Raw genomic sequence first — 25,457 nt, 5'->3', positions numbered from 1 at the left:
ATACTGTTCTAGGTCTGAGTGAACATACATCCAGCAAAAGAATAATAGCTAGGTTACAGTTTCTTTTCTCTATGATAACATGAAAAAGATAATAAAATATTATTATTTGATTAATCCCGTAGCACTGTCATATAATTAAGTGGCAAGTAGGCAGCTTATCAGAAACGAACATGGGAAGATGATCTGGGCTGTCCTAAGCCAATTATTTACTCTTTGAAAGTCTACAAAATAAATGCTTGCAAATGGTATATAACTATGATAATATTCCCTACTTTCTTAATAGTTTTACCTCTGATTCTAAAAAAAGTTTCTAATTATCAACTTTTTAGTATATTCCCTTAATCTGATTCTAAGTTTAATAATACTAAATCTGTTATGTTGTTTTAGATATTCAGCTTTACCATAGTGAAACATTAGAGCTTATGCTACGTAGATGGTCCAAGTTGGAGAAAGACTTTAAAACAAAGAATGGAAGATATGACATTAGTAAAATCCCTGACATATATGACTGTATAAAATATGATGTCCAGCATAATGGTTCCTTGAAATTGGAAAATACAATGGAATTATACAGGCTTTCGAAAGCATTAGCAGATATTGTTATCCCTCAGGTAAGTAAATCTAGGCATCAGTTTTCTTAGAGTGTTCTGTAGATTCTTCTAAAAAATTTCTGTCACTGGAAAAAAGATAGTTGGTTCTTATCTCTCTATAAAATCCATAACTTTTAAAAGGAAAGTTAAGTAATTATGAATTTATATTTTAAGCTTTTTATTGTATTAAATCATTACTTGCTTTTCTAATAATTTAATTACAGTGATAGTTTAGTAGTTTAATTACTACTTACTATGTAATAAAAAAGTTTTCTTTTTTTTTTTTCAAAATACTCACACATAAATTAAAAAGACTTACAAAATTTACATAGGGCCACAGCTACCTTTTTCTCCCACTCCCCACATACTTCCATATTATGTGCTATATGCAAGTATTTTGAAAAAAAAAATACTTTATGTGCAAGTAGTTTGAAAAAAAAATTTTTTTTTGAGAGAATGGGGGAGGGACAGAGGGAGAGAGAATCTTAAGCAGGCTTCACACTCAATGCAGAGCTTGACATGGGGCTCCATTTCAAGACCCTGATATCATGATCCAAGCCAAAATCAAGAGTTCACACTTAATCGCCACCCAGGTGCCTCTTGAAAAAATTATTTGGAGGTCAAGGTGTAAGTTATTATTGGAAGGGTGCAAGTCATGGGTCTTTTCATTTATAGCAGAATAAAAATAAAGGTGTAACCAGAATTCAAATAATTGAAATGTAATTAGGCAGAGAATCAGATTGATAATAAAGAGGCAAATGACAAGACAAGTGAGATACAGGACATGATAACAGAAAATGGTTCCAGATTCCCTGAGCTGAAATGCAGAGTCAGACACCTGACTGAGCCACCCCAGTACTCCTAAATTCTTCTTAAATTTGGGACCTGTTTCCTACTCAATGACTGAAGATTATTTGGATATTATAAAGAAGAGATTGGAGTAGATCAGATATTCCACCTATGAACAAAAGTTAAATAGAAGGAAGAAATTGGATACTTGAAAAATATGAAGATGCTGAACAAAAGTAGCCTTACTTAAAAATACATATGAAAATGGTTAAAATAGTATCAGTGTCCCTTAATTTTCACAGAAAGTTCAGGAAGAACTACAAACTTAAAAAACTGGGAATTGAGGCAGTACACAACTTTCCTATAATTATTTGTGTACCTGCTAAAGATTAGCTTACTCTTTCAGCCTGAGAGAACACTGCTTACTTGTGTGGTCAGATGTATAATATAGAGAATCTTAAGTATATTGTATGATCCAGTGACTTGCAAAATGAATTCTTAAAAAAGAAGATAAAAATATGTCACATACCAAGAATATATCTTTGGGCCTTTTAGGAAACTCAAAGTTTGACTTAGCAAACAAGGAATTGTTATCTGACAATCTGTTTTACTAAATGGAAGAGAGCTTTTATTCTGCAAAAGAGAAATTTAGGGGCACCTGGGTGGCTTAGTTTTTGAAGCGTCCAGCTCTGGATATAACTCAGTCATGATCTCGGGGTTCTGGGATCAAGTTCCGTGTTGGACTCTTGGATCAGTCAGTGGGGAGTCTTGCTTGTCTCCTCCCCCTGCCCCTCCCTGCAGGCATATATGTACTTTCACTCTGTCTCTCTTTGAAATAAATTTTAAAATCTTAAAAAAAAATGCAAAAGAGAAATTTAATTTTACAGAATAAAGAGTTTTATGACAGGTAAGATATTTTAAGTTATCGTCAGAGTGAACACACTAAATTCTGCATAACTCAGTTTTAGCTGCAATGTATAGACAGTCATTGAGCTAACACTGGTTTGATTATAACTGAAGTTACTGAGTCAGAGTCATCTTTTGAAATTCAGGAAAGAAAGTTTATTCAAATTTTTATTAACTATTTCAAGAATGATTGCTGGCTTGTTTTGTTTTATTTTAAAAGATTTTATTTATTCATTTGAGAGAAAGAGAAAGCACATGAGCAAGGGGGGAGAGGCAGAAGGAAAGGAAGAAACATACTCTCCACTAAGCAGGGACCCCAAGGTGGGGCTCAATCCTAGGACCCTGAGATCATGACCTGAGCTGAAGGCAGATGCTTAACTGAATGAGCCACCCAGGCGCCCCAGAATGGTTGCTGTTAATTCTCCTAACCGTATAATTAGTTTCCACTGGAAGTTTTCATTGTTTTGGATTGCTTTGACACTAGTCCAGGCTCAGTGCATATTAGTTATACTCATTTCGTCAGTGAAGATTGTTTCAAAGTATGCTTTTTAACAGGTAAACTGTTAATATAAGGCAGTCTTAAATATTTAGAGTGGCTATATGCATTCTTCAGAGTAGGCTTTCAGTATATCCAAACTTAGCACCTCAGTGGCTAACTACACAAAATGATTTATTAGCATAATCATGTCTATTTTGTTACATGACTTATTTAACCTCACGTCTCTCAGTTCTGTATACTAAACATTCTAGAATGGGCATGAAAGGCTGGTTTCTCAGAGTTGGGCTTAAAAAGATACTCAAGTGTTAATAGGGTTTTAGATGTTAATTTCTCCTATGTATCTATGTATTTCAGGTATATTGCTTAAATCACTGAAGAAACTTCTTACCATCTCCTTGTAGCTTAAATATTTATAATGAATTTTTCAAAGTACTAAGAATCAGTAAAAATGAGAATGGGTTGGGGATTTAAAGCATCATATATATCTTTTAAAATAATTTGTCAACTGTTCTCAGTCTTTATTACCGTAATTGTCTTTGAATGCAGTTAGGTTAGATCTCAGCAGTCTGAGAATTTACTTGAAGACATCTCCAAAATTTCTTTCTTGAATAAATTACTTATCCAAATCTTTGGATTCTTCGGACAACATTTTGCCCAAGTTTACAAGAATCTATCTTATTTTTGATAAATTTATAATTACATTTTGGAAAAGTTATAACTTTAAAAGCAGAGGTTTTTTTTAGCATGCTTTTCTGCAGTTCTGAGATTATAACTTGAGTAGAGGACAGCTTTGGGTTTACCTCCCTAACTTTTTGGTTTGATATTCCTTATTGTGGCAGAAACTTGGGATTTCTTCTTTTTTAATGGAGTATTGAATTCAGCCCAGTAAATATTTTGCTTTGTTAGCCTTCCTAAATCCGCAACTATGGACAAAATGCATGCATTTTCAGTCACTTAACAAACTAAATGTTATTAATGTATTTATGGTAAATATGATGAAACTGTAGTTTATAATGAAAAAAATGAAAATTTTGTTTACTTAATTCTCAAGGACATAAAGACTATTTTGAGCTTAGAGACTTGATGATTCAGTCAAATAATGTAGAATTTTGACTAGTTTAGAATATGCTATTTTAGATTGAGAGAATATCACTATCTGCAAGAAAAATGGGTATATGCACTGGTATACCTCAAAGTGTTATGCCTCTAAAAATGTATTTCTGTGCTTACATTGAATTGATTAATTCTTAAATCTATGCTGTGTGAATTATGTAATTCTAATCACAACTAAGCTTAACTATAACACAGTTTATTACTTTTATTTATTTTAAATTAAACTAATTATTATAAATTTTTCTTTTGATAGAATTAACTTTCCACTTTTTAACTAGTCTCAATTTTCATCAAATAGAGGCTCTGTCTTAAAAATGATGCTTAAAAATAGTCATGATGTTATGGCAGTAGATAAGAACCTCTCAAGATTAAATTTGGTATTAAGGTTCTCTTAACTGGGATCACATTTATGAACGTTTGAAGACAATTTGTTTAGTTATTTATAGATTATGAAGTGGAGAGAATTGTTTATAATAGCATTTACCATATAAAGTCCATTGATACTCTCATTAAATAAAACCACATAATAAGCTTTCAGATAGCCTCATCTGGTATTTTTTTTTTAAAGATTTTATTTATTTATTTGAAAGACAGAAATTACAAGTAGGCAGAGAGGCGGGCAGAGAGAGAGAGGAGGAAGCAGGCTCCCTGCTGAGCAGAGAGCCCAATGCGGGGCTCGGTCCCAGGACCCTGGGATCATGACCTGAGCCGAAGGCAGAGGCTTTAACCCACTGAGCCACCCAGGCGCCCCTGGTATTTTAATTAGTTCTGTCTATGGCAGAAATGTAATTACACACAAGAACTGGGATATCTAACAATTATTTGATCCTACTTGGTGGTGGCAGATGAACAAAACATAATATGTGTGTTAAAGGGAAAAATATCTTTATTACAAAATTAATATGTTTGTGTAAAATTAGAAAATGTCGAAGTCACTGAGATATTACCAACTAGAGGAAAACATTTAAATGTTTTATAAAATTCTTAAAGGATTTTTTTCAAGTTCACAAAGATACAGTTTTTCTCATACATATAACAAACGTATTTTTTGCACAAATGGCACCAGAAAAAGCATACTCTTTTACTACCTGATTTTTCCCCTTCACTTAGCACCAAGAACTTCTTTCCATATCATTAAAGCTATAGGTACATCATTATTTCTAATGGGTAATGGTATGGTAATTATTTATTTATTTGTTTGTTTATTTACAGCATAACAGTGTTCATTGTTTTGGCATCACACCCAGTGCTCCATGCAGTACGTGCCCTCCCTATTACCCACCACCTGGATCCTCAACCTCCCACCCCCCCACCCCCCACCCCCGCCCCTTCAAAACCCTCTGGTTGTTTTTCAGAGTCCGTAGTCTCTCATGGTTCATCTCCCCTTCCAGTTTCCCTCAACTCCCTCTCCTCTCCATCTCCCCATGTCCTCCATGTTATTTGTTATGCTCCACAAATAAGTGAGACCATATGATACTTGACTCTCTCTGCTTGACTTATTTCGCTCAGCATAATTTCTTCCAGTCCCGTCCATGTTGCTACAAAAGTTGGGTATTCATCCTTTCTGATGGAGGCATAATACTCCATTGTGTATATGGACCACATCTTCCTTATCCATTCATCTGTTGAAGGGCATCTTGGTTCTTTCTACAGTTTGGCGACCGTAGCCATTGCTGCAATAAACATTGGGGTACAGATGGCGCTTCTTTTCACTACATCTGTATCTTTGGGGTAAATACCCAGCAGTGCAATTGCAGGGTCATAGGGAAGCTCTATTCTTAATTTCTTCAGGAATCTCCACACTGTTCTCCAAAGTGGCTGCACTAACTTGCATTCCCACCAACAGTGTAAGAGGGTTCCCCTTTCTCCACATCCTCTCCAACACACGTTGTTTCCTGTCTTGCTAATTTTGGCCATTCTACCTGGTGTCAGGTGGTATCTCAATGTGGTTTTAATTTGAATCTCCCTGATGGCTAGTGATGATGAACATTTTTTCATGTGTCTGATAGCCATTTGTATGTCTTCGTTGGAGAAGTGTCTGTTCATATCTTCTGCCCACTTTTGGATATGATTATCTGTTTTGTGTGTGTTGAGTTTGAGAAGTTCTTTATAGATCCTGGATATCAACCTTTTGTCTGTACTGTCATTTGCAAATATCTTCTCCCATTCCATGGGTTGCCTTTTTGTTTTGTTGACTGTTTCCTTTGCTGTGCAGAAGCTTTTGATCTTGATGAAGTCCCAAAAGTTCATTTTTGCTTTTGTTTCCTTGGCCTTTGGAAACATATCTTGAAAGAGGTTGCTGTGGCTGATATCGAAGAGGTTACTGCCTATGTTCTCCTCTAGGATTCTGATAGATTCCTGTCTCACGTTGAGGTCTTTTATCCATTTCGAGTTTATCTTTGTATACGGTGTAAGAGAATGGTCGAGTTTCATTCTTCTACCTATCGCTGTCCAGTTTTCCCAGCACCATTTATTGAAGAGACTGTCTTTTTTCCATTGAATATTTTTTCCTGTTTTGTCGAAGATTATTTCACCATAGAGTTGAGGGTCCATATCTGGGCTCTCCACTCTGTTCCACTGGTCTATGTGTCTGTTTTTATGCCAGTACCACGCTGTCTTGGTAATCGCAGCTTTGTAGTAAAGCTTGAAATCGGTTAACGTGTGGTAATTATTTATTTAACTAATTTTTCGTATTTGGGAGTCTGGACTTTTCATTTCTTTCACTCTCTTTTCACAAGTCTTTACATATACTCAAGACTGTTTTTGTAGCTACAGAAATCTTTTACTAGTTTTTTTCCAGGTAAACACAGTGTGAAAGCATCTGTCTCTTCATACCTTGCTAACAACACAAAACAATTTCACCTGATGATTTTTAGTTCCAGTATTTTCCTTTTATTTACACATACACAATTACATATATATCTTTTTTACATACTCTATTCACAGTCATCTATGTTGGCAAGACTGTTGAACCAACCAAGTTTTAGTTTATGATAAAGGAACCCAAGAAGTTTCTATTTTCATGGGCCTTCCATCTGTAATCTGTCACCTTTTCTTTACTTGACAGTTCTCAGTTTTATTATCCATATAGAGTTTTTGCTATTTGGGAGTATCTGACAGCAGGAAGTAGTCTTGAAATTCAGGTTATCTTAGAATAAACTTGGTGAGAGAGGGTATGCCTGTTTATTCCCACCTCCTCTCTGCACTCTCCTTTCTGTCTCCATCCCTCCCTTTCCATTTTTGGCTTTTCTTCCTCTCCCTCTTTTCCATCTACACACATATCACAGCTTTTTCTCTTTACACATCAGGTCATTTTCTAACCTGTTTCTTTGAACTGTAATTTTTATTAGAATTATTATGATTATGTTTTCTTAACACTTCATATTGTAAAACCTCATTGTAAGTTTGATTAACTCATAATTATTATTGAAGTCATTAAATATGATGATTACATTACATTTTTGCTCACCACCTCAAAGCATTAGCCAAAAGCTTTTAAGTGATTTGTTAGCCTTTTTAATCTTTGGCATTCGAATAAACAAAATCTCATGGTTTCATTTATATTTCTTTTCATAGGTTTATTGACTGTTGTTCTGTGCTCTAGTGTTTGTGTCCTTAGTCCATCTTTCTTTTAGGATTGTTTCTACATTTAAAACCTTATGATTGAGTCAAACTGTAAATGTAAACAGTTAAGTTTACATTCATTCATTCATCCTCCCCTCTTCAGAAATTACTTGCTTTTTCCATTCTACCAAAAAGATCTTTCCAATTATACTTAGAAGTTTTAGGATAGTATACTTGCAGTTGCAAAAAATGTAAACTCAGAAATTTGTAATGTTCAAAAAAAGAAGCTTAATAAAGGTATTTGTCTCTTACCTAGGATGTTTTAAATAAGCAGTGCATTTGTTACAGTGCTTTGTCATTATACCCTTTTTCTAATAATGATATCATTTTCTGCTCAGGAATATGGTATAACTAAAGCTGAAAAACTGGAGATTGCCAAAGGCTACTGTACTCCTCTAGTTAGAAAAATTCGCTCAGACCTGCAGAGGACACAAGATGATGACACTGTAAATAAACTCCACCCTGTGTAAGAGACTGTACTGGTATTGTAAATCTATAGGCACCTGTTTTTGCATACTTCAAATCTAATGTTCCTATGAAGAAATCAAGAATGTGTTACTTAGAGCACTGTGGAAATAAGGATTACCGAGGTATTGCTAACATTTAACTTCCAACCAAGGTTCTTCAGGGCTCCAAACTGAGGAAGAACTGAGATGAAAGGGGACAAGTGTCATCTCTCATATGGGATCATCAGTGTGTACCCCATTCAGCAGGATAAATATCTGTGAGCTTCTTTAGGGTTATGACCTTTGTCATTTTTTTTTTTTTTTTTTATTTGACAGAGAGAGAGATCACAAGTAAGCAGAGAAGCAGGCAGAGAGAGAGGAGGAAGCAGGCTCCCTGCGGAGCAGAGAGCCCCACGCGGGGCTCGATCCCAGGACCCTGAGATCATGACCCGAGCCAAAGGCAGTGGCTTAATCCACTGAGCCACCCAGGCACCCCATGACCTTTGTCATTTTTATTAGAGTAGCTAAAATGACCTATTTACAGTAAATTTGACTAATATTAATTCTTTTTTTTTTAAGATTTTATTTATTTGATAGAGATCACAAGTAGGCAGAACAGCAGGTAGAGAGAGGGAGAAGTAGGCTCCCTGCTGAGCAGAGAGCCCAATGCGGAGCTTGATCCCAGGACCCTAAGACCATGACCTGGGCTGAAGGCAGAGGCTTTAACCCACTGAGCCACCCAAGTGCCCTAAACTAATATTAATTCTTTTTTGACTAATCTCAGAGATCCCAGTTAGTTCTAGTTAATCTTCATGTTAGAGGAGTATCTACAAAAATAACTCCTCAGTTGTGGTTTGGAAGAGGGATAGATTTACTCATTATAGTTTTTTACTTCTAGTAAGATTAAATTCCATTACAAAATAATTTCAATACTTAATGTTTGACTACATGGCTATGTTCTAACATTGTCTGCTACTAACTTTAGGTATTCCAGAGGTGTTCTGTCTCCTGAACGTCATGTCCGTACCAGGTTATATTTTACCAGTGAAAGTCATGTACATTCTTTGCTCTCTATTCTTCGCTATGGTGCCTTATGCAATGTAAGTAGAATAAGCTATTCCAATCTACCAAGTATGGTTCCTTGAACTTTTAATCAAATCACTGGTACCAGTTTTTACTGTGCAATTTCAGTAATTGATCTCTTGCCATCATTTGTCAAAGGTCAACTATATACCAAGCACTGTGTTAGATGTTGGGGATAAAGACATGTTCTCTTCCCTTTGGAGAAGTTTAAGCAAACAATTGCATAAAATATTTTAGGTAATGTTATAGGCTGGTGGTAATGACATGAAAAGAACCTGATGAATTTGAGTTATTTAGAGAGTAGAAAGAACTTAGTGTTTGGTTGGATATTGTGCCCCTCATCTCTTGTTAGTGTGAGTCATACCAAAATTTGGCTTAATACAGCCACACTTACTTTTATCTCCCATAGTTTAAAGGATTGACTGTGATATACTTAGGCAGTTTCACTTTGGGTCTCGATGAGGTTGCAGTTAGATAGTGGCAAGGGCTTGAATCAACTTAAAGGTTTCCTCTCACATCTGGTGCTTGATGCTGTATGTCAGCTAGGATTCAGCTGGGATTGTTGACTAGAACACCTATATCTGACCTCTCCGTGTGACCTGCCTGCTTCCTCAAAACATGGTAGCTGAGTTCCAAGATTGAGTTTCATAATGGAACAAGGTGCATGTGCAAGACTTTTTTATGCTCTAACTTATGCAGTAACATACTGTCACTTCTACTGACCGGAACTGGTTGAGGCAGTCATACAGGTTCATCCAAATTCAAGGATGGGGATATAGATCTACATTACTATATGCATGGAGTGTCGATGTCACATTGTAAGATGAGTACTTGGGATTAGATACATATGGTGACCATCTTTGGGAAATAGGATCCATCACAATCTGTCTGTTGAATACACAATCCATGTTTCTCCTTTATACAAAATTCACTTAATCTCTCTTGCAGTATTACCTGTTTTATTTTATTAGATCATAAACTTGACATCCCAGGTTTCTTCATCTAAGTCAAGTCCAGATATAGATGGGGTTCCTTGGACACAACTCCTGAATGCTCAAGAGCATTCGATCTTAATTCAAAGACCTATGAACTGAAGAGACCAATTATCTATCCTTTGAATACCCAACATACAGTGGTGGGTTAGGCATTAGGCACAAGATAATTGCTGTAGATGAACTTTTCAAAAGAGGATAAAACAGAAGGTGCATTGTAGTCACTGGTCCATAGCAATTTAGCGAATCTTCCCAGGTCCATGTTGCCCATTCTTTATTTAGGGCTCTGTCATACTGCCAGGAAGTTGTTTTCAATGGCTCATGGCTTCATAATTTGGGTTCTTTTTTTTTTTTTTTTAATCATATTACATTTATTTAAAACAAAGACCTTATTTGGTGGTCTACCAGGGGTCTATCCTAGAGATTAGTCCATGAAAATTTGAAAAGAATATGTATTTTGCTATTGTTAGTCAGGATGTTCAATAGGTATCTGTTAGGTCTAGCTGGTTTTTAGAGCATAGTTCAAGTCTTTGATCTTCTTTTTTTTTTTTTTTAATTATTTTTTCAGCGTAACAGTATTCATTGTTTTTGCACAACACCCAGTGCTCCATGCAAAACGTGCCCTCCCTATTACCCACCACCTGTTCCCCCAACCTCCCACCCCTGACCCTTCAAAACCCTCAGGTTGTTTTTCAGAATCCATAGTCTCTTATGGTTCGCCTCCCCCTCCAATTTTTTTTTTTTTTATAAACATATAATGTTCTTGATTGCTTCATCTGGGTCATCCTTCCTTTAAAATAAAAAGTAGCTCATGTTTGCAGTTGAGTAGTTTTCTTCAACCTGCTTCCTGCCCAGAGAAGTTTGGGGTTCCAAAGGTCTGTTTATTTTTAGCTCAGGTGGTGTAATTAAAAAAAAACAAAACAAAATGGAATAATTTGGAATATACTGTATTAATAAACACATCAAACCCAAAGATCTCTTAAGGATAAGCCCTTTCTACCTTGGGTTCCCTATGTGGTTCCTAAGGGATGGCACTCAGCAATCCTTATTGCTTAATACTGAGCATCTGAGAGACATACTCTTAAGATCCCAAGAAAGTACGTTTCTTTGGAAGATATGTGAAGCACCTCATTACAGCTTTTGGAGGTCTTAGCAAGTGTTTTTATAATCACACTATGTTATCATGGCAATCTTGTGTTTCCTTTCTTCTCGAAAGTCTGTTAATTACAGCATCGTTTGGTACTGAAAAGGCTGTGAATGAGAAACGGTTTTATTTTTGGACCCAGCAAGCTTCTTTATAATTGACAATTTCCTTGTAGCTTATCTCTCTCCTAGTTTATCACAGGCAGTGAGAGAATCTTGGTGACATGTTCAGCACTTGTCCTAAAAATCTCCAGAACTAGTTCATTAGAAATACTTCTTATTTATTTTCCACTGTCTACTGGCTAGTGTTCTCTATACTTCAGCCAGTACATAGCAGGAGTTCATTTTCCTGTAGCTTCCAGTAACATTTTTCTTACCTTTATATAATCCCTCACCAACAACCTCCTGTAGCCTGTTAGGCTTTCACTAACACTCTCCTCAGGACCCTTCCAGTGCTCACACATATGGAGAGTGAGAAAGAAGAGAGAATCAAGAAAGATTCCCATATCTCTAATGTAGGTAATTTGGTAGATGATCCTACCGTTCACTGATAAAAGTAACACTTGGGAGAAGATCAGGTCTTAAGAAGTAAAAGTAATGAGTTTAGGTTTAGACAGGTTGAGTATGTTCATATGTGAGGATAGAGGTTTGGGTTAAAGGTACAGAGTTAGGAAGCCAACATACAAATGACAGCTAAGGTGGTAGCTAGTAATAAGATTCCCAGGGAGTTTGTATTTGAAATGATAAAATGACATTGTAGGGGTTGGCAGTTAAAGTGATAGTGTGCAAAAGAGACTTAGAAATTTTAATATCTTGTTTCTCAGTACACCCAAACCATAGATTACCTAAGAAACAATTTCACTCTATTATGTTTTATATAACAGAGATATATTTTCATCCATCTCTAAAATTGCAAAATATAAGAATTTTCCTTCAATTTTCTCTGTATGTATTGGTGTACACATCTATACACATCTGTTAACAAAGTGGTTCTTAAAAGAAAATTTAGTTTTGTTTTACCTTTTTAATAAAGGGCATTCAGATATATAATGAAGATTTGTTAGTCTTTATTTATTTATTTATTTATTTGACAGAGAGAGACAGAGATCACCAGTAGGCAGAGAGACAGGCAGAGAGAGAGGAGGAAGCAGGCTCCCTGCTGAGCAGAGAGCCTGATGTGGGGCTCAATCCAAGGACCCTGAGATCATGACCTGAGTGGAAGGCGAAGGCTTTAACCCACTGAGCCACCCAGGTGCCCCTTTTAGTCTCTGATTCTTAATTTTATTACTAGCCTTGATGAATAATTAATATTAAAGTTACCCTAAAGTTATTTCAGTCCTCTCTTCTCATCAAATTTTCTCATTCCTATGTTTTTCCCTCTTGTTTCAGTTTCTTTGTCCCATTAAGGAATGGCAAAGTGACATCCCCTGCATGCAGATATGCATTATTGAGCTTTAATAAAAGAAATTGTAGAAAAAAATATGATGCTTAATTAGCAAGTCAGGAACTTAATTTATCCAGTAGTAATGATGGAATTGTTTGTTTTGGGGGAGGAGAACTACGTCTCCTATGTGGTTCCTTTTTGACTCTTACACTTATTTAGAAGGTGGAAGAAGCATGGAAGGTACAGGAGCCAATAGAACAAGCCTGTAGAGCATTTTAGTGAGCAGTGGGATGAAATGGCAACAGATAGGGTTGGAGACGAAGTGCCTTGATGATCCTAAGGGGATTGGGAAAGCATTTTTAAGCAGGGAAGTAAATGGCTTTGGTTGCTGTGTGGACAGCAGATAGTCTGGAGTACATATGAGAAAACCAGTTAGGAAGCTCTCTCGCAGTGATCTGAAGAAAGATATAACTTGGACTAGGGTAGTGGTAGTAGAATTAGAGCTTGTTGAGTATATATTGCATTCAGCTACATTTTTAAAACAGAAGGTTTCCTTTTAAAATTCTGCTTCCAGGATTTCAAACAAATTATTTTTCACGTTAGTAAATAAATGTAGGATCATTAATATCAATATGATGTCCCATTTTCTAATATAAAAAATTAATTTGAACTGTAATTCATTATTGAAATTCATGTTATTTTTATAAGACCCTTTAACTGGTATCTTAAAACCTTGTTCAGTCTCTCCCCACTTGAAATTTTTTATTTTTTTCAGTGTGAACTGGGTAAAATCTACCTTTCCATAATGGATTTTTTTCAAAAGATGTTTAAGGAAACCTGATTTTAAGTAAGATTTTAGGGAATGTATTTAATAGGACTTAATTTTTAAAAAGATATTTTATAGATTCTTGCATGTTGTGTTCAGGAAGAGGCTACTAAATATTATTTAATTTCATATGTTCATTAGACTAGCAGAATCTATAACTGCAACACTGAATTAGATATTATTCGATGGTATTTTCATTAATAATATAGGATCACAAATTCTAATATATCTTTTTACCTGCTGAAAATTTTTAGTATTTGATTTAAATCCATTATTTATAGTAACTCACATTTAATGAAACTCAAATGCTATGCTAATATTCTCCCTTACCAATTTTGAAAAAAACACAGATACATCTTTGCATATATTCCTACCACAAATACACAAGCAGACACGTGCAAACAAACACAGATTCAGTTTTTTCCTCTGGAATGTTGGTTAGGTTGGGAGTAGCTTCCCTAATGTCTTTGCATTAGAGCATTTAGAGGTGTGGATATCCATTTATTAAAATGGTGCTAAGTACACATGGAAGAATACAAATTATGTGATGTATATTTAACTTTACTTTTTTAGAAACTTCAAAAGGGGAATGCTTCCTCAGAGATGTGTAATGTCTAAATTCGAAAAGCAATACATGCTGGTTTGGGATTTTTTTTTTTTTTTAATAAGTAATCAACATGTAGTCTTGTAAGTTTAGGCTTTTGTGTGTCAAATTTCATTTTTTAACACAACAGAAATCTTCTAAAGTCCAAAATATTATATACTCTTACTGTATGCAAAAAATTGTTGTATGCATTTATTTCTAAAGTTTATGACATATAAAATGAAGGAAAGTTATCTGTGATGTAGACCCTGTTGTGCATTGACTGTAGACTTTGTACTTTGAGTAGTTTTGCCTTCTCAGATAGAATTTTCTGTTTTGAATGCTTGTAGTACATTTTCTCTAGGATTCCTTTCAGTTCTGATGCTATATGATTACATGTTTAAATACCGATGATTACCTAAATGAAGATGGAGGAATGATGAAAGAGATGATAAGATTAATCGAACTTAAAAATATACCACCTCCTGCTGATTATTTTAAATACCACTTCAGTATAACGAGGCATATTTACCGATAAGCGTGTATTACATACATTAACTATATAATACTGGGAAAAATAGCTCTACTCTTATAGGATAGTATTCTGTTTATGAAGGGCGATTCCACACTTTGGGAGTTACGTTTAAAAACTCACTGCCCCTTACTAAGCCTCAAAATACAATTGTGCTTTTGTATTTCAGAGATTTTTATTTTTACTTTCTAGAAGCTATTTAAAAAGTTACCATCAGACTTTCTATTACTGCTGCTAAGAGAGTCTTAAAATACTTTAGCTAAACATAAGTAACTTATCAAGACAAGTATAGTTGAGTTATTTTGAAATATTTACCTTGTTTGTGTAGTATCACTCAGGATTAAACAAACTACCATAATGAAAATAAAGTGACTTTCAAGTAAAGTGGTATGAGAAAAATGCTTACCGTATACCTTTTGTTCAGGAATCAAAGGATGAACAGTGGAAACGAGCTATGGATTACTTAAATGTTGTCAATGAACTCAATTACATGACTCAGATTGTGATCATGCTTTATGAGGATCCTAACAAGGTAACAAGAGTTCTTGATTTGTGTGTTATTATCAGAGATAAATAAGTAGTCTGTAGTTTTTCATTTTGGAAATGTTCTGTAATATTTTTTAGGATCTTTCCTCAGAGGAACGCTTTCATGTTGAATTACATTTTAGTCCAGGAGCTAAAGGATGTGAAGAAGACAAAAATTTACCATCTGGCTATGGATATAGACCAGCTTCAAGAGAGGTAATAAAGATGAAACTCGCAGTGTTTGGTTACTATAGTTCTAGATTTCCATAAGATTTCTGTAAGAATTTCCTGTTAATATACTTCAATTCTTACCTCAACTACCAAGTAGCAAGATGATATAAATTTCTTTATGTCCAATTTGGGCAGACAACATTTCTAAACATACTAGAATTTTATATTTTATTTAGATTTTTTGTATTTTTAAGACTAGTATTTAGAATGCTTAGCTATAGTTTTGTTGTTGTATTACTTGAGGACTAGTGCAGGTAAACACCGTGCTAATGAGCACTTGGTACAAATTATTGTTGTTTTAATCCTTACACTAACCTTACAAAGTTAAATACGTATTCAATTTAAAACTTATCACTACATTATAATTCATATTGATAAATCATACACTTACGATTTAGCTTAATGATGTATTACAGAATGAACACAGTTAAAAATAGCCAGGCAGGTTATACGTAGCATATTATCATCATTCCAGAAGACCTGGTTGTATCCCTCCTCCCTATCCAACCTCTCTTTCTTCTCCTCAAAGATACCTACTGTTATGAACCATGTTTGAATTATGCCTATTTTTGAACTTTTTATAAATCGCAAAATATATGCTTTTGGGGGAGCGCGAGTGGGTTTGGCTTCTTTCTTTCATTATATCTGTGAAATTTATCCATTCTGTTCTTCATTTTTGTTGTCATGTAGGATTACATGGCAACAATAAATATAAATACAGTGCAATGTGTTCATCTCTTCTACTTTGATCATTTATTTGTTTCCAGTTCAAGCTATGAAGTTGCTTTCATGAGCATTTTTGTACAAATCTTTTGGTGAACATATGTACACATTTCTTTTGGATATACATCGAGGCGTAAAATTGCTAGGTCATAGGGTATATATATGTTCAAGTTTAGAAAATACAATCAAATCGTTTTCTAAAGAAACTGCCATATCCTTGTCAGCACTTGGTATGGTCATTGTTTTTAATGTAGCTATATTGAAGGCTATATAGTGATATCTTGTCATGGTTTAATTTTACATTATCCTCATGACCAGTAAGGATTAGCAATTTTCATATGTTTATTGACCCATTTGGATATGCTTTTTATGAAGAGCAACTGGCTTAGACCAGCATGGTGTTGAATAGAAGTGTTGCTATTAAACACTTCACTCACAGTGCCCATGGGTGGCTCATTCAGTTAAGCATCTGATTCTTGATTTCAGGTCAGGTCATGAGCTTAAGGTTGTGAGAGTGAGCCCAAGTCCGGCTCTAGGCTGGTTATGGAGGCTTTTTAAGATTTTCTCTTTGCCCCTCTCCCCAAAAAAATAAAATAAAAAAATAAATGCTTCTTCATTCTCAAACTGAAGTAAAAAGTAATGTTCCATAGAGAACTTTTTGGGATTTTGGTTGAGATTACATAAATTCTGCAGATCAATTTTGAGGGCAATAAACTTAAAGTAGTAAATCCTCTAGTCCAAGGAGTTGATATAGCTCTGAATTTATTTAGCTGTTTTTGTATCTTTTTGGTAAAATTAAGGGTTTTTATGTCTTGTATCTTCTTTGTCACATTAATTCCTTGTTCTTTATATTTTTGTGCTATCATACATGGTTTATTTAAAATTTCATTTTGTTTGTTTTAGTGAATAGTGAATTTTAACTCAATTGTGTATGAAAATTTTATAACAGCCTTACTAACATGCTGTTATTAATTCTAATAATTTATCCATGATAATATGTATAAATATATATAATATATGTAAAATAGATCATATCTATCTTCTATAGATATGATCATATCTATGAATGATGACAAATGTCCAGTATGGTGTTGAGTAGATTTAATAATGGTGGACACACTAATATTTCAATGATTTATTAACTGTGATGATTGTTATCAAGATTTTAGATATCTCTTAAACAGTTAAAGAAGTTCTTCTTTATTTCCTGTACTCCTTAGTTTGATGATGGATTTTATGTACTTCTGCCTGACTCTTTTGACTAATGTTATGTTTGTGAGATTTGTTGAATGTAATTGTATTTAATTTTAGTATGTTCATTGCTATTGCTTTAAAACATGTTTTACTATATGTGTGACTATGCCCTAAGTTACCCTTTCTATTATAGATAGATATTTGTATAAGTTGTTTATAACTTGTTTATCTTCTATCTGGGACTCTATTTTATTCATCTGTGTCCTGGCGCATGGTACACACCCAGTAAATATTTAGTAAGTTGTCATATGATTATTTATGCAATCATCACATGTGTTGGTACTACCTGGAACATAATTTAAATATTCTGAAATTTATAAATTAAAATGCTGTTTTAGTTTGTGCTCATGCTGATGATATTCCTGTATGATAAAACTGATCTCTGTTCTTTATTACTGTTACTTATTATTTCTTATTTATGTTGACATTTGATGAAATATAATTAAATACTTAGTTTTGTGTGGCACTTTGTGTTGTCACTTATTGTTTAATTTTTCCATTGTGTATTTCTTAAAGTCAGAAACTCTGTCATCTGTCTTTTGATACCCAGATTAATATTAGGCTGTTGTAAAAACTCAGTTAATATTGATTCATTTGAATCAGCAAATTTATATATGTGCCTCAACTAACTTCAGCAGTTGGTGGTTGAATTTATCATAAGAGACTCTTGCTTTATCTGAATTTTATATGTTGTATTCGTTGCTAACAGAATGAAGGCAGGAGATCTTTTAAAATTGATAATGATGATGAACCACATACTTCTAAAAAAGATGAGACTGATCGTGCCGTGATAATGTTCAAACCTATGGTATCAGAGCCCATTCATATACACAGGAAGTCTCCACTTCCAAGATCTAGGAAGATTCCTACAAATGAAGTAAGTATATGTGTCAGAGCATGTTTTACATAAAACAAACTAACTATATTTTAATAAAACAGAAAAGAAAATACAGCTTTCATTATGGAGCTTGGGAACCTCACAGATTTTTAATTGTCAACTTTGCCTCTTTCTCTAATAAATATTTGAAAAATAGAGAGGCTGTTAAAAAAGAGATAAAGCTTTAAGAATCTGGAGCTTTATGTATTGTTTTCCTAACAAAGTTGAGTAGACATGGTAAAATAAGACCTTTTTAAAAACTCATCTATTTTTTTCTCCTGTCACGTTAGGTTATTCTAATAAAGAACTTTTTTAAAAAGTCTGATTTAATAGGCAGAGAATAATTTTCACCTGAAAGTAGAGAGGAACTGCCAGAAATGCCTTGACAACAACTGATTCCAACGACACTGTAAATTAAGTATGAAATTCTAAGTTGTTAGCCTGATTGCACAAATCAGTATAGGAATTTTTATAATTCAAAAACCTTTATCTTAGGTTATCTATATTCCCTATAGGCTGATTCTCCCAGCATTGATTGAGATTAGTGCTTGTAAATGTTTTCTAAATGCTCAAGTGAAAGTACAGAGCAAGATTTTAAGATAGAAACCACCTTCAACTTTTAAGTTAGAAAAATATATTTGTTGATAATGACATATGCCGAGTCATGAGAATTAAATATAACATTTAACTAGCAGTTGGTGAGTAAGAACATAAATAACAACAAAACAGAATTATGCTCATTTCTGTTGCCCCAAATTATACAAACAGAAGTGTTTTATGATTCTCAAATTTCAAATAAATATGTGGCCCAATTTGACAATTATGTATAGGAAAAACATCCATCAATAAATAGATTGTGGTAATTTTATAATGGAAATTGTATACTACTTAGGGTTTCTATAGGGATTGTGATATAGGGATTGTGATATTTTAAGTTAATTATTAAAGACAATGACTAAGAGCTGTAGAATTTGGGACTGTGTTCTAGTATAGCTTAATTTAAAAATAAGAAACCTGGGACTATGTTCAGGTATCTTTAATTTCAGAAAATTGGGAAATGACATATTAATATAACTTAAACATCTGTGTAAGGGCAGTGATTTTGATGTTGTTGAACAAAGCAATCTGCACATTAATCAGATTGTTCAAAATTTTACCATTAAACCTTCTGTACTCCAGAAAGCTTGTAGCACTGATAAAGCCAAATGTGTTGTGAGTCTTCATTTTGCAACACATTTGTATTTGTAAAATCTTCAACAGAATCACTGCCCTTTGTTAATTCTTAAGACGCAGAACACATTTATAAACCTTTTTTCTCATAAATACTTAAATAATTGCTTTCAAGAGATTATTTCTATGCCATGCTAAACTTTTACTTCCATAAGGTAAATTATTCAAGTAAAACCTTGAAGACTTTTTCCAGCGTCCACCATCTCCATGGATATCAGAAGTTTGTACTTCCAAAAGACACACAGAGAAAAAGACTATTCTCTTCATTTTGTGCAAGTAGATTTTACTCTGTCCTCACTGTCTGAAACCTGAACATGCAAACATGTAAATGATGATGTTTGCTGCATGTTTTGCTTACTGAACTCTATAAATAATCTTTGGAGGGGGTAAACAAAATAGCTTCAAAGTGAAAACAAGTGCAATTTGAATCCATTTTACATCTCTTTTTTAAAGTGTCTGGCAGATAGGTTTTCTTTTCTACATCATATACATTGAAACTTCTGTAACCCTTTGCACAATTCTTTTGTGCTTTGGGCTAGAAGGTTACCCAGTATAGCACAGAATGTCTTGAATATTTAAAATTAAGCAGGATACTTTTATATTTTAAAAGTTGCTAAGACAGAAAATTGTTAAATCTTTCCAGTTTTAAGAGAAAAGTGACAACTATTAAGCAGTATAAATATTTTGTATATTGAAGATAAGGTAATTCCTATAATTGTTATCACATACAATTAGATTTCTAACTCTTTCCCATGAATTTCTCAAATATTTGAAATATTTGGCTCCCAAATTACTGTTTAATAGTTTTTTTAAAAAAAATTGATAAATGCGAACAAACTGTATTTTTTTTTCTTTCTGATCATTTGGCTCTGTTGTATCTAACTTTGCATGCTCTGCTTTTTTTTTTTTTTTCTTTGCCCCCTTTCTCACTTCCAGGAAGAGAGCCCCCTGAGTGTGTCTAGCCCAGAGGGTACTGGTACCTGGCTGCATTATACCAGTGGTGTGGGTACTGGGCGTCGAAGACGCAGATCAGGGGAACAAATCACTTCTTCCCCTGTCTCCCCCAAATCATTGGCTTTCACATCCAGTATTTTTGGCTCATGGCAACAGGTTTTTAAACTTTACTTCATTAAACATTTTCCTACCCGCATTCAGAGCAACAAACAGCTGTCTTTGAGGACATCTAATCCCTTACATTTAACATCAGAGTAAATCCTTCTGTATTTTAATTTTCTATTCATTTAAAAATAAGCTTGTGATACCTGACAATATTTGAGAGAAAGAAACCTCTTACGTTGCATGTGTTTAAGATTTTTACTGGGAGGGTTTTAAATATCCAGGATTTAAAAATTAATCAATAAATTTTATATTCCTGGAACTTGTTAATAAAAAATTTTAAAAAGGAAAGAAATCTTTTTTGACATAGTCGTCCTTCAAAACATTCGGAAACAAAATTATGTAATTTGATGGTAAGAAAATTTAATGACCTTTCCCCCATAATTGAAAAATTAGATTCCATTTGGAATTTGCTGAGAGTATGAACATTTTTTAAACTATCAAAATTTACATGGTCCCTGTGTTAATTAGCAGGGTATACCTAATATTAATTATTCTCTCCCTCACTATTCCCATTATCTGGAAGTATCTAAAGGATACATACAGTGTGGGGTTTTTTTTGAGTTGTATAATATTTTAATGCTCTCTTTATATGAAGATGCAATATATAGGTACCCACTAGTAATATGGGCCGAAATAAAAGGACTTCAGAAGGACTTTCTGTGATGACATTTGGAAATTTAAAATAATAGAATTTTTTTTGCTTTTTTTTTTTTTTTTTTTTTTTTTTTGCTTTAAGAATGGAAGGTCTGCTGTTACACATGACTTTCCCAAGAATTTCAGCAACTTCCTTTTGGAAATATAATGCATTTGATTATAGGAAAAGGGATTATGGTATCCATTAAGGCTGTGAATATTTAAAGGTTACTCTGATAAAGCCCGTGCATGGATCAGTAATTGTATGGTGACCTCAACAGTCTCTGTCTGTCTTTTCTTTTGTTTGTGATTGTTTTTCCCCCCTTCAAATACAGGAGCTGTGTAAGAGTGGGCATTTGGCTTCTTTTAAGAGTGAAATTATATCAATCTATTAATTGTTTCTTTTCATCTGTCTTGTTTCATACATGATATTTCATTCTGAATGCCTGCTTCGCACCACTTCATTGCAAGGACTTCATATAAAATGGACTCCCTTCAGAAGGGGATCTTGCATGATCTTTCATGTTTTATGTATTTCTACTAATATTTATCATACAGCTTATTAACCTTTGTCTGTCTGGAACAGGCTTCAAATGAAGTATGGACTTTTTAATTGATTTTACTGTTTTACCTCATTTATTTTGCTTTCCTTGTACAGGTTGTATCTGAAAATGCTAATTACCTGAGAACACCAAGAACTCTTGTGGAACAGAAGCAGAACCCTACTGTAGGTATGTGGTCTAAAGGGAAATTATATTCCAAACCTTCTTCAACTCCCTCTTTTGCACATATGTAAAACTTCAGTGATGAAAGCATGACCAAATGCTATGCTTTAGTTTTTATTTAACACATACTAATTAAAAAATATTGTACGACCCAAAGTATACAGTAAAGTTTCAATAAAATGAATGGGGAATAGCATTTAATTTGATTTATAACTGTTTTGACTGTCTGCATTGTGAACTACTTAGTCCAGTTGCCAATGCTAGTTTTTAATCTTGTATTCTATAAATTAAAATCCCAAAATGTTTTAATTTAGGAAGGAAACTTCATTTTTCCCAGTTGATAAAATTGTATATATATGCTATTGCAAACGAAAAAGAACCTTCTACTAAAAAGAAAAAAAAAAAAGAAACTTCTGATTAAAAAAATTTTTAGGTGGGGAGTGTTTTAAACCCTTTCTCAGTGTATTGATTTTCCTTTTGATTATCTCCTAAGGAAAACCAAAGCAAAACTAATGCATAAGTGCAGTTGTTATTCATTATTGACCTATGGAACATAACTAGTTCTTTGCAAATAGTGTTGCAAAGCAACATTGAAAAAAACCTTTCTAAACTTACTAGTTTTAAGCTCATTGTTGGTAAATGATATGAGGTAATGGCATAGTATTTTCTCTATAAATAGTTGTCTAAATAGGTTTAATGAAGTATGAATAAGGTTCAACTTTTTATGTACTTTGAACTACATACTAAGTATATGAACTGTTTGTTGATGACTATTTACTTGAGGATCTTCTTTAGTTAATTACACACAACTAATGTTGATAGCTTCTAATATTCCCACATTATCTTCCTTTATGTATCATAATGTATTTGATAGAAATTTTTTTAAACTTTACCAAGTGGTAAAAGTTTTCCTTGGGTATAAAGATTTTTGCTACAAATTAAACATCAGTTTATACTGGCTATGTTTTATTTACTAATAATGTGTTTCATGGAGTCTTATTAAGATTTGAAGTCATTTAAGTATTAGAAACTTAAGGTGATTTAGGCCTGGATGACCTACAAGGAATTGTTCTCACATGGTCTTCTCACAGATTAGTAATTTGCTTTATTTTGTAACATATGCTGATGATTCTTAACTCAGGGGTACCAGAAAAGATTCTTCATTTATAGACATACATTAAAAAATACTGATCTATTATGACTAGATTTGTTTTAGGAGAGGTTTTTTATATGAACTGCTCATGCAAACTGACAGAATCCCTTATCAACCTAAATTAATTCCTGTGGTAGTATTTTTAGTACTTTTAATATGTGTATGTCTAGTTATGGTATAGGTATATTATTTTCCTCAAAGGCAACATTTTATCCAGTGTTAAATACCTTCATTTGTACATGTGATAAATGGTGGTGGTGATTATATTAAAGTTGACATTACAAGTGAATTGTGAGTCTATTGAAGGCACTGCCAGATAAGTGTGGTAAGAGCCATGTTATTGCATGCTGCATGAATTCCCATTGTGAATGGAAGAACACCCGTTGTGTATGTATTTTCTCTAACTCCCATCAGGGTCTCACTGTGCGGGCCTGTTTAGCACCTCGGTGCTCGGGGGTTCTTCAAGCGCACCTAACCTACAGGATTATGCTCGTACTCATCGTAAAAAGCTGACTTCTTCTGGCTGCATAGATGGTATGTGCACATATGCACACACAGATACATATGCACACTCACGCACACACCCATAAACATACAGTACTTCTCAAAGGCAAGCCTAAGTCCACTGACTGAATCAACTGGAATCCTAGCACCCTTTGATGGCACCTAGCGCCTAAATGACAATCACTGCTTTCTTGTCCATAACTTGGATCCGTGTTTCATCAGAGTTAATTGTAGTTAGACACACAGTACTTATTCAATGACTAGTTTGTCGAAATGTGAAATTTAGAACTGCATCATATGTATTGGTCTTATGGACAGTCAGTAAGCCATATTATAAAGAATAAGTCTTTCTCTGATCTTTTAACGTTTTGTTCATTGTTATCCCTCATTTTACTTACTGACAGTGATCTAAATGAAATAAAGTAAACAGAACGTTTATAAGTAGAAGACAATATTTTGGCAATACTTTTATAAAGTAAACATAGGATGAGAATATTTTAGCATTCCTAGTTGGAGAGCCTCTCACTCTTGTTAAAATACCTAAAGTGTTAATATTCAGATTGTCTTTTGAGACTCGTGGAAGCTCGTGCTAAAGTTAGGATTAACTTTATTTAAAACGTTTTCTCATATATCCACAAATTTACTTAAGTCAGTCAAACATGGATTTACCAGAATTGCTGACTCATCCCGCTTTTCTTTCTTTTGTATATTTCATTAAACACTTTGCCTCTATCATCAAGCCATTTTACTTTTAACCAGTACCCTCTCTCACTCCCTTCTGCATGTCACCTAATTCTAACCTCCTTATATATTTGTTTTTTCCCTCTTTTTTTAAGTGTTCTTCTTTTGGTAGCTGTTACGAATTTCAGGTACCTGTTTTTCTCTTTCTCAGACGCCACACGCGGTTCTGCTGTTAAAAGGTTTTCTATCTCATTTGCTCGACACCCAACCAATGGTACGTTTTGCTTTTATTTTAAAAGATACTCCCCTGCTTCATCCTTTTTTATTTTTCTTTTATTTCAAACTGTAGGGTATACAGTATCATTCATTTCTCCATTCTTAATTTCAGTTGGCATATAATTCCAACTTACTCACCTGAAGCATTGATACTGTCTAGCTCCCCTTTTCAGCTGTAATTTACATAATCACTTAACATCACTCATCAAACTTTTAAATGAACACAATGATGATGAGTTTTAATACTAAATTAGCACCTAAAAATCCCTTCTAATTTGTCAAGTGATCAGTCTACACAAATTTTAAAAATACAATTAGTATTCTTTGTTTTCTTTTTAGTTCTTAATCATTTTAATGTTTTTTTCCTAATTTGTTTTCTGATCACGTGGTTGTTTTATTTAGTTACTTAACAGAAATATAGAGACACACGTGTCAAATAGCCAAATGAGATATGTCTTTGAAAAGTTCTTGGGAACTAGGAGATGCAGATTTCACTGTGTAACATCATTTATCTGTGGCTCTTTGTCTAAAGCAAAACTCCGTTTGGTCTGGAGCACTCTGAAAACTTCATCTAGCGCTCACTTTGTTTTCATGTGGCAATATGGTTTGCTATGGCGAAGCAACCAGTTTTGGTGTTTTTTGTTTTGGGGGTTTTTTTTGTTACCACTGTTTTTTGCTAAAATTTGGAAGAAGACTAAGCTGAAAATCTAGAAAGCTAATTCAATTAAATTCAATTTCTGAAGCTAACAAAGTGTTTCGTGCCCATTGTTGATAAACTGAATCCTTGCACTACTACTGCTTTCTTACACAGAGCTTGTTCTTCTGGGACAAAAGAATTATTTACTGATCATTTTAAATAATTGAGGATCAAAGAATTTAAAGGAAAACATACAGATTTTTGCTTTTATTCGGAATGAAGGTGCTTTGGTCCCCTGGAATTTTTTTTTTCTTTTTAACTGCAAATAAATCTTTCAAAAACTCGAGTCAAGTCTTTCAAAAACTTCTATGAAACGAAA

At 33.8% G+C, this 25,457-nt stretch overlaps 1 protein-coding gene across 11 annotated transcripts in view; it reads left to right on the top strand.

Moving 5' to 3' along the window:
• PPIP5K2 (diphosphoinositol pentakisphosphate kinase 2) overlaps window positions 1-25,457 on the top strand; it is a 78,294-nt gene that overhangs the window by 36,336 nt on the left and 16,501 nt on the right. For 4 of the 11 annotated variants that reach the window (XM_045999049.1, XM_045999048.1, XM_045999051.1 and 1 more), the window contains 10 exons: window positions 388-611; window positions 7,860-7,987; window positions 8,953-9,067; window positions 14,935-15,042; window positions 15,135-15,251; window positions 17,953-18,120; window positions 20,287-20,460; window positions 21,761-21,833; window positions 23,395-23,514; window positions 24,377-24,439. In XM_045999049.1, the coding sequence (XP_045855005.1) occupies window positions 388-611; window positions 7,860-7,987; window positions 8,953-9,067; window positions 14,935-15,042; window positions 15,135-15,251; window positions 17,953-18,120; window positions 20,287-20,460; window positions 21,761-21,833; window positions 23,395-23,514; window positions 24,377-24,439 (1,290 nt within the window). The remainder of the gene's footprint in view (window positions 1-387; window positions 612-7,859; window positions 7,988-8,952; window positions 9,068-14,934; window positions 15,043-15,134; window positions 15,252-17,952; window positions 18,121-20,286; window positions 20,461-21,760; window positions 21,834-23,394; window positions 23,515-24,376; window positions 24,440-25,457) is intronic. The other 7 variants (XM_045999054.1, XM_045999053.1, XM_045999057.1 and 4 more) reach the window with 5 other exon arrangements.

This window comes from Meles meles, chromosome 3 (assembly GCF_922984935.1).
Source record: "Meles meles chromosome 3, mMelMel3.1 paternal haplotype, whole genome shotgun sequence".
Classification (NCBI taxonomy): Eukaryota; Metazoa; Chordata; class Mammalia; order Carnivora; family Mustelidae; genus Meles; species Meles meles.
This window is presented reverse-complemented; position numbering and strand designations above follow the sequence as displayed.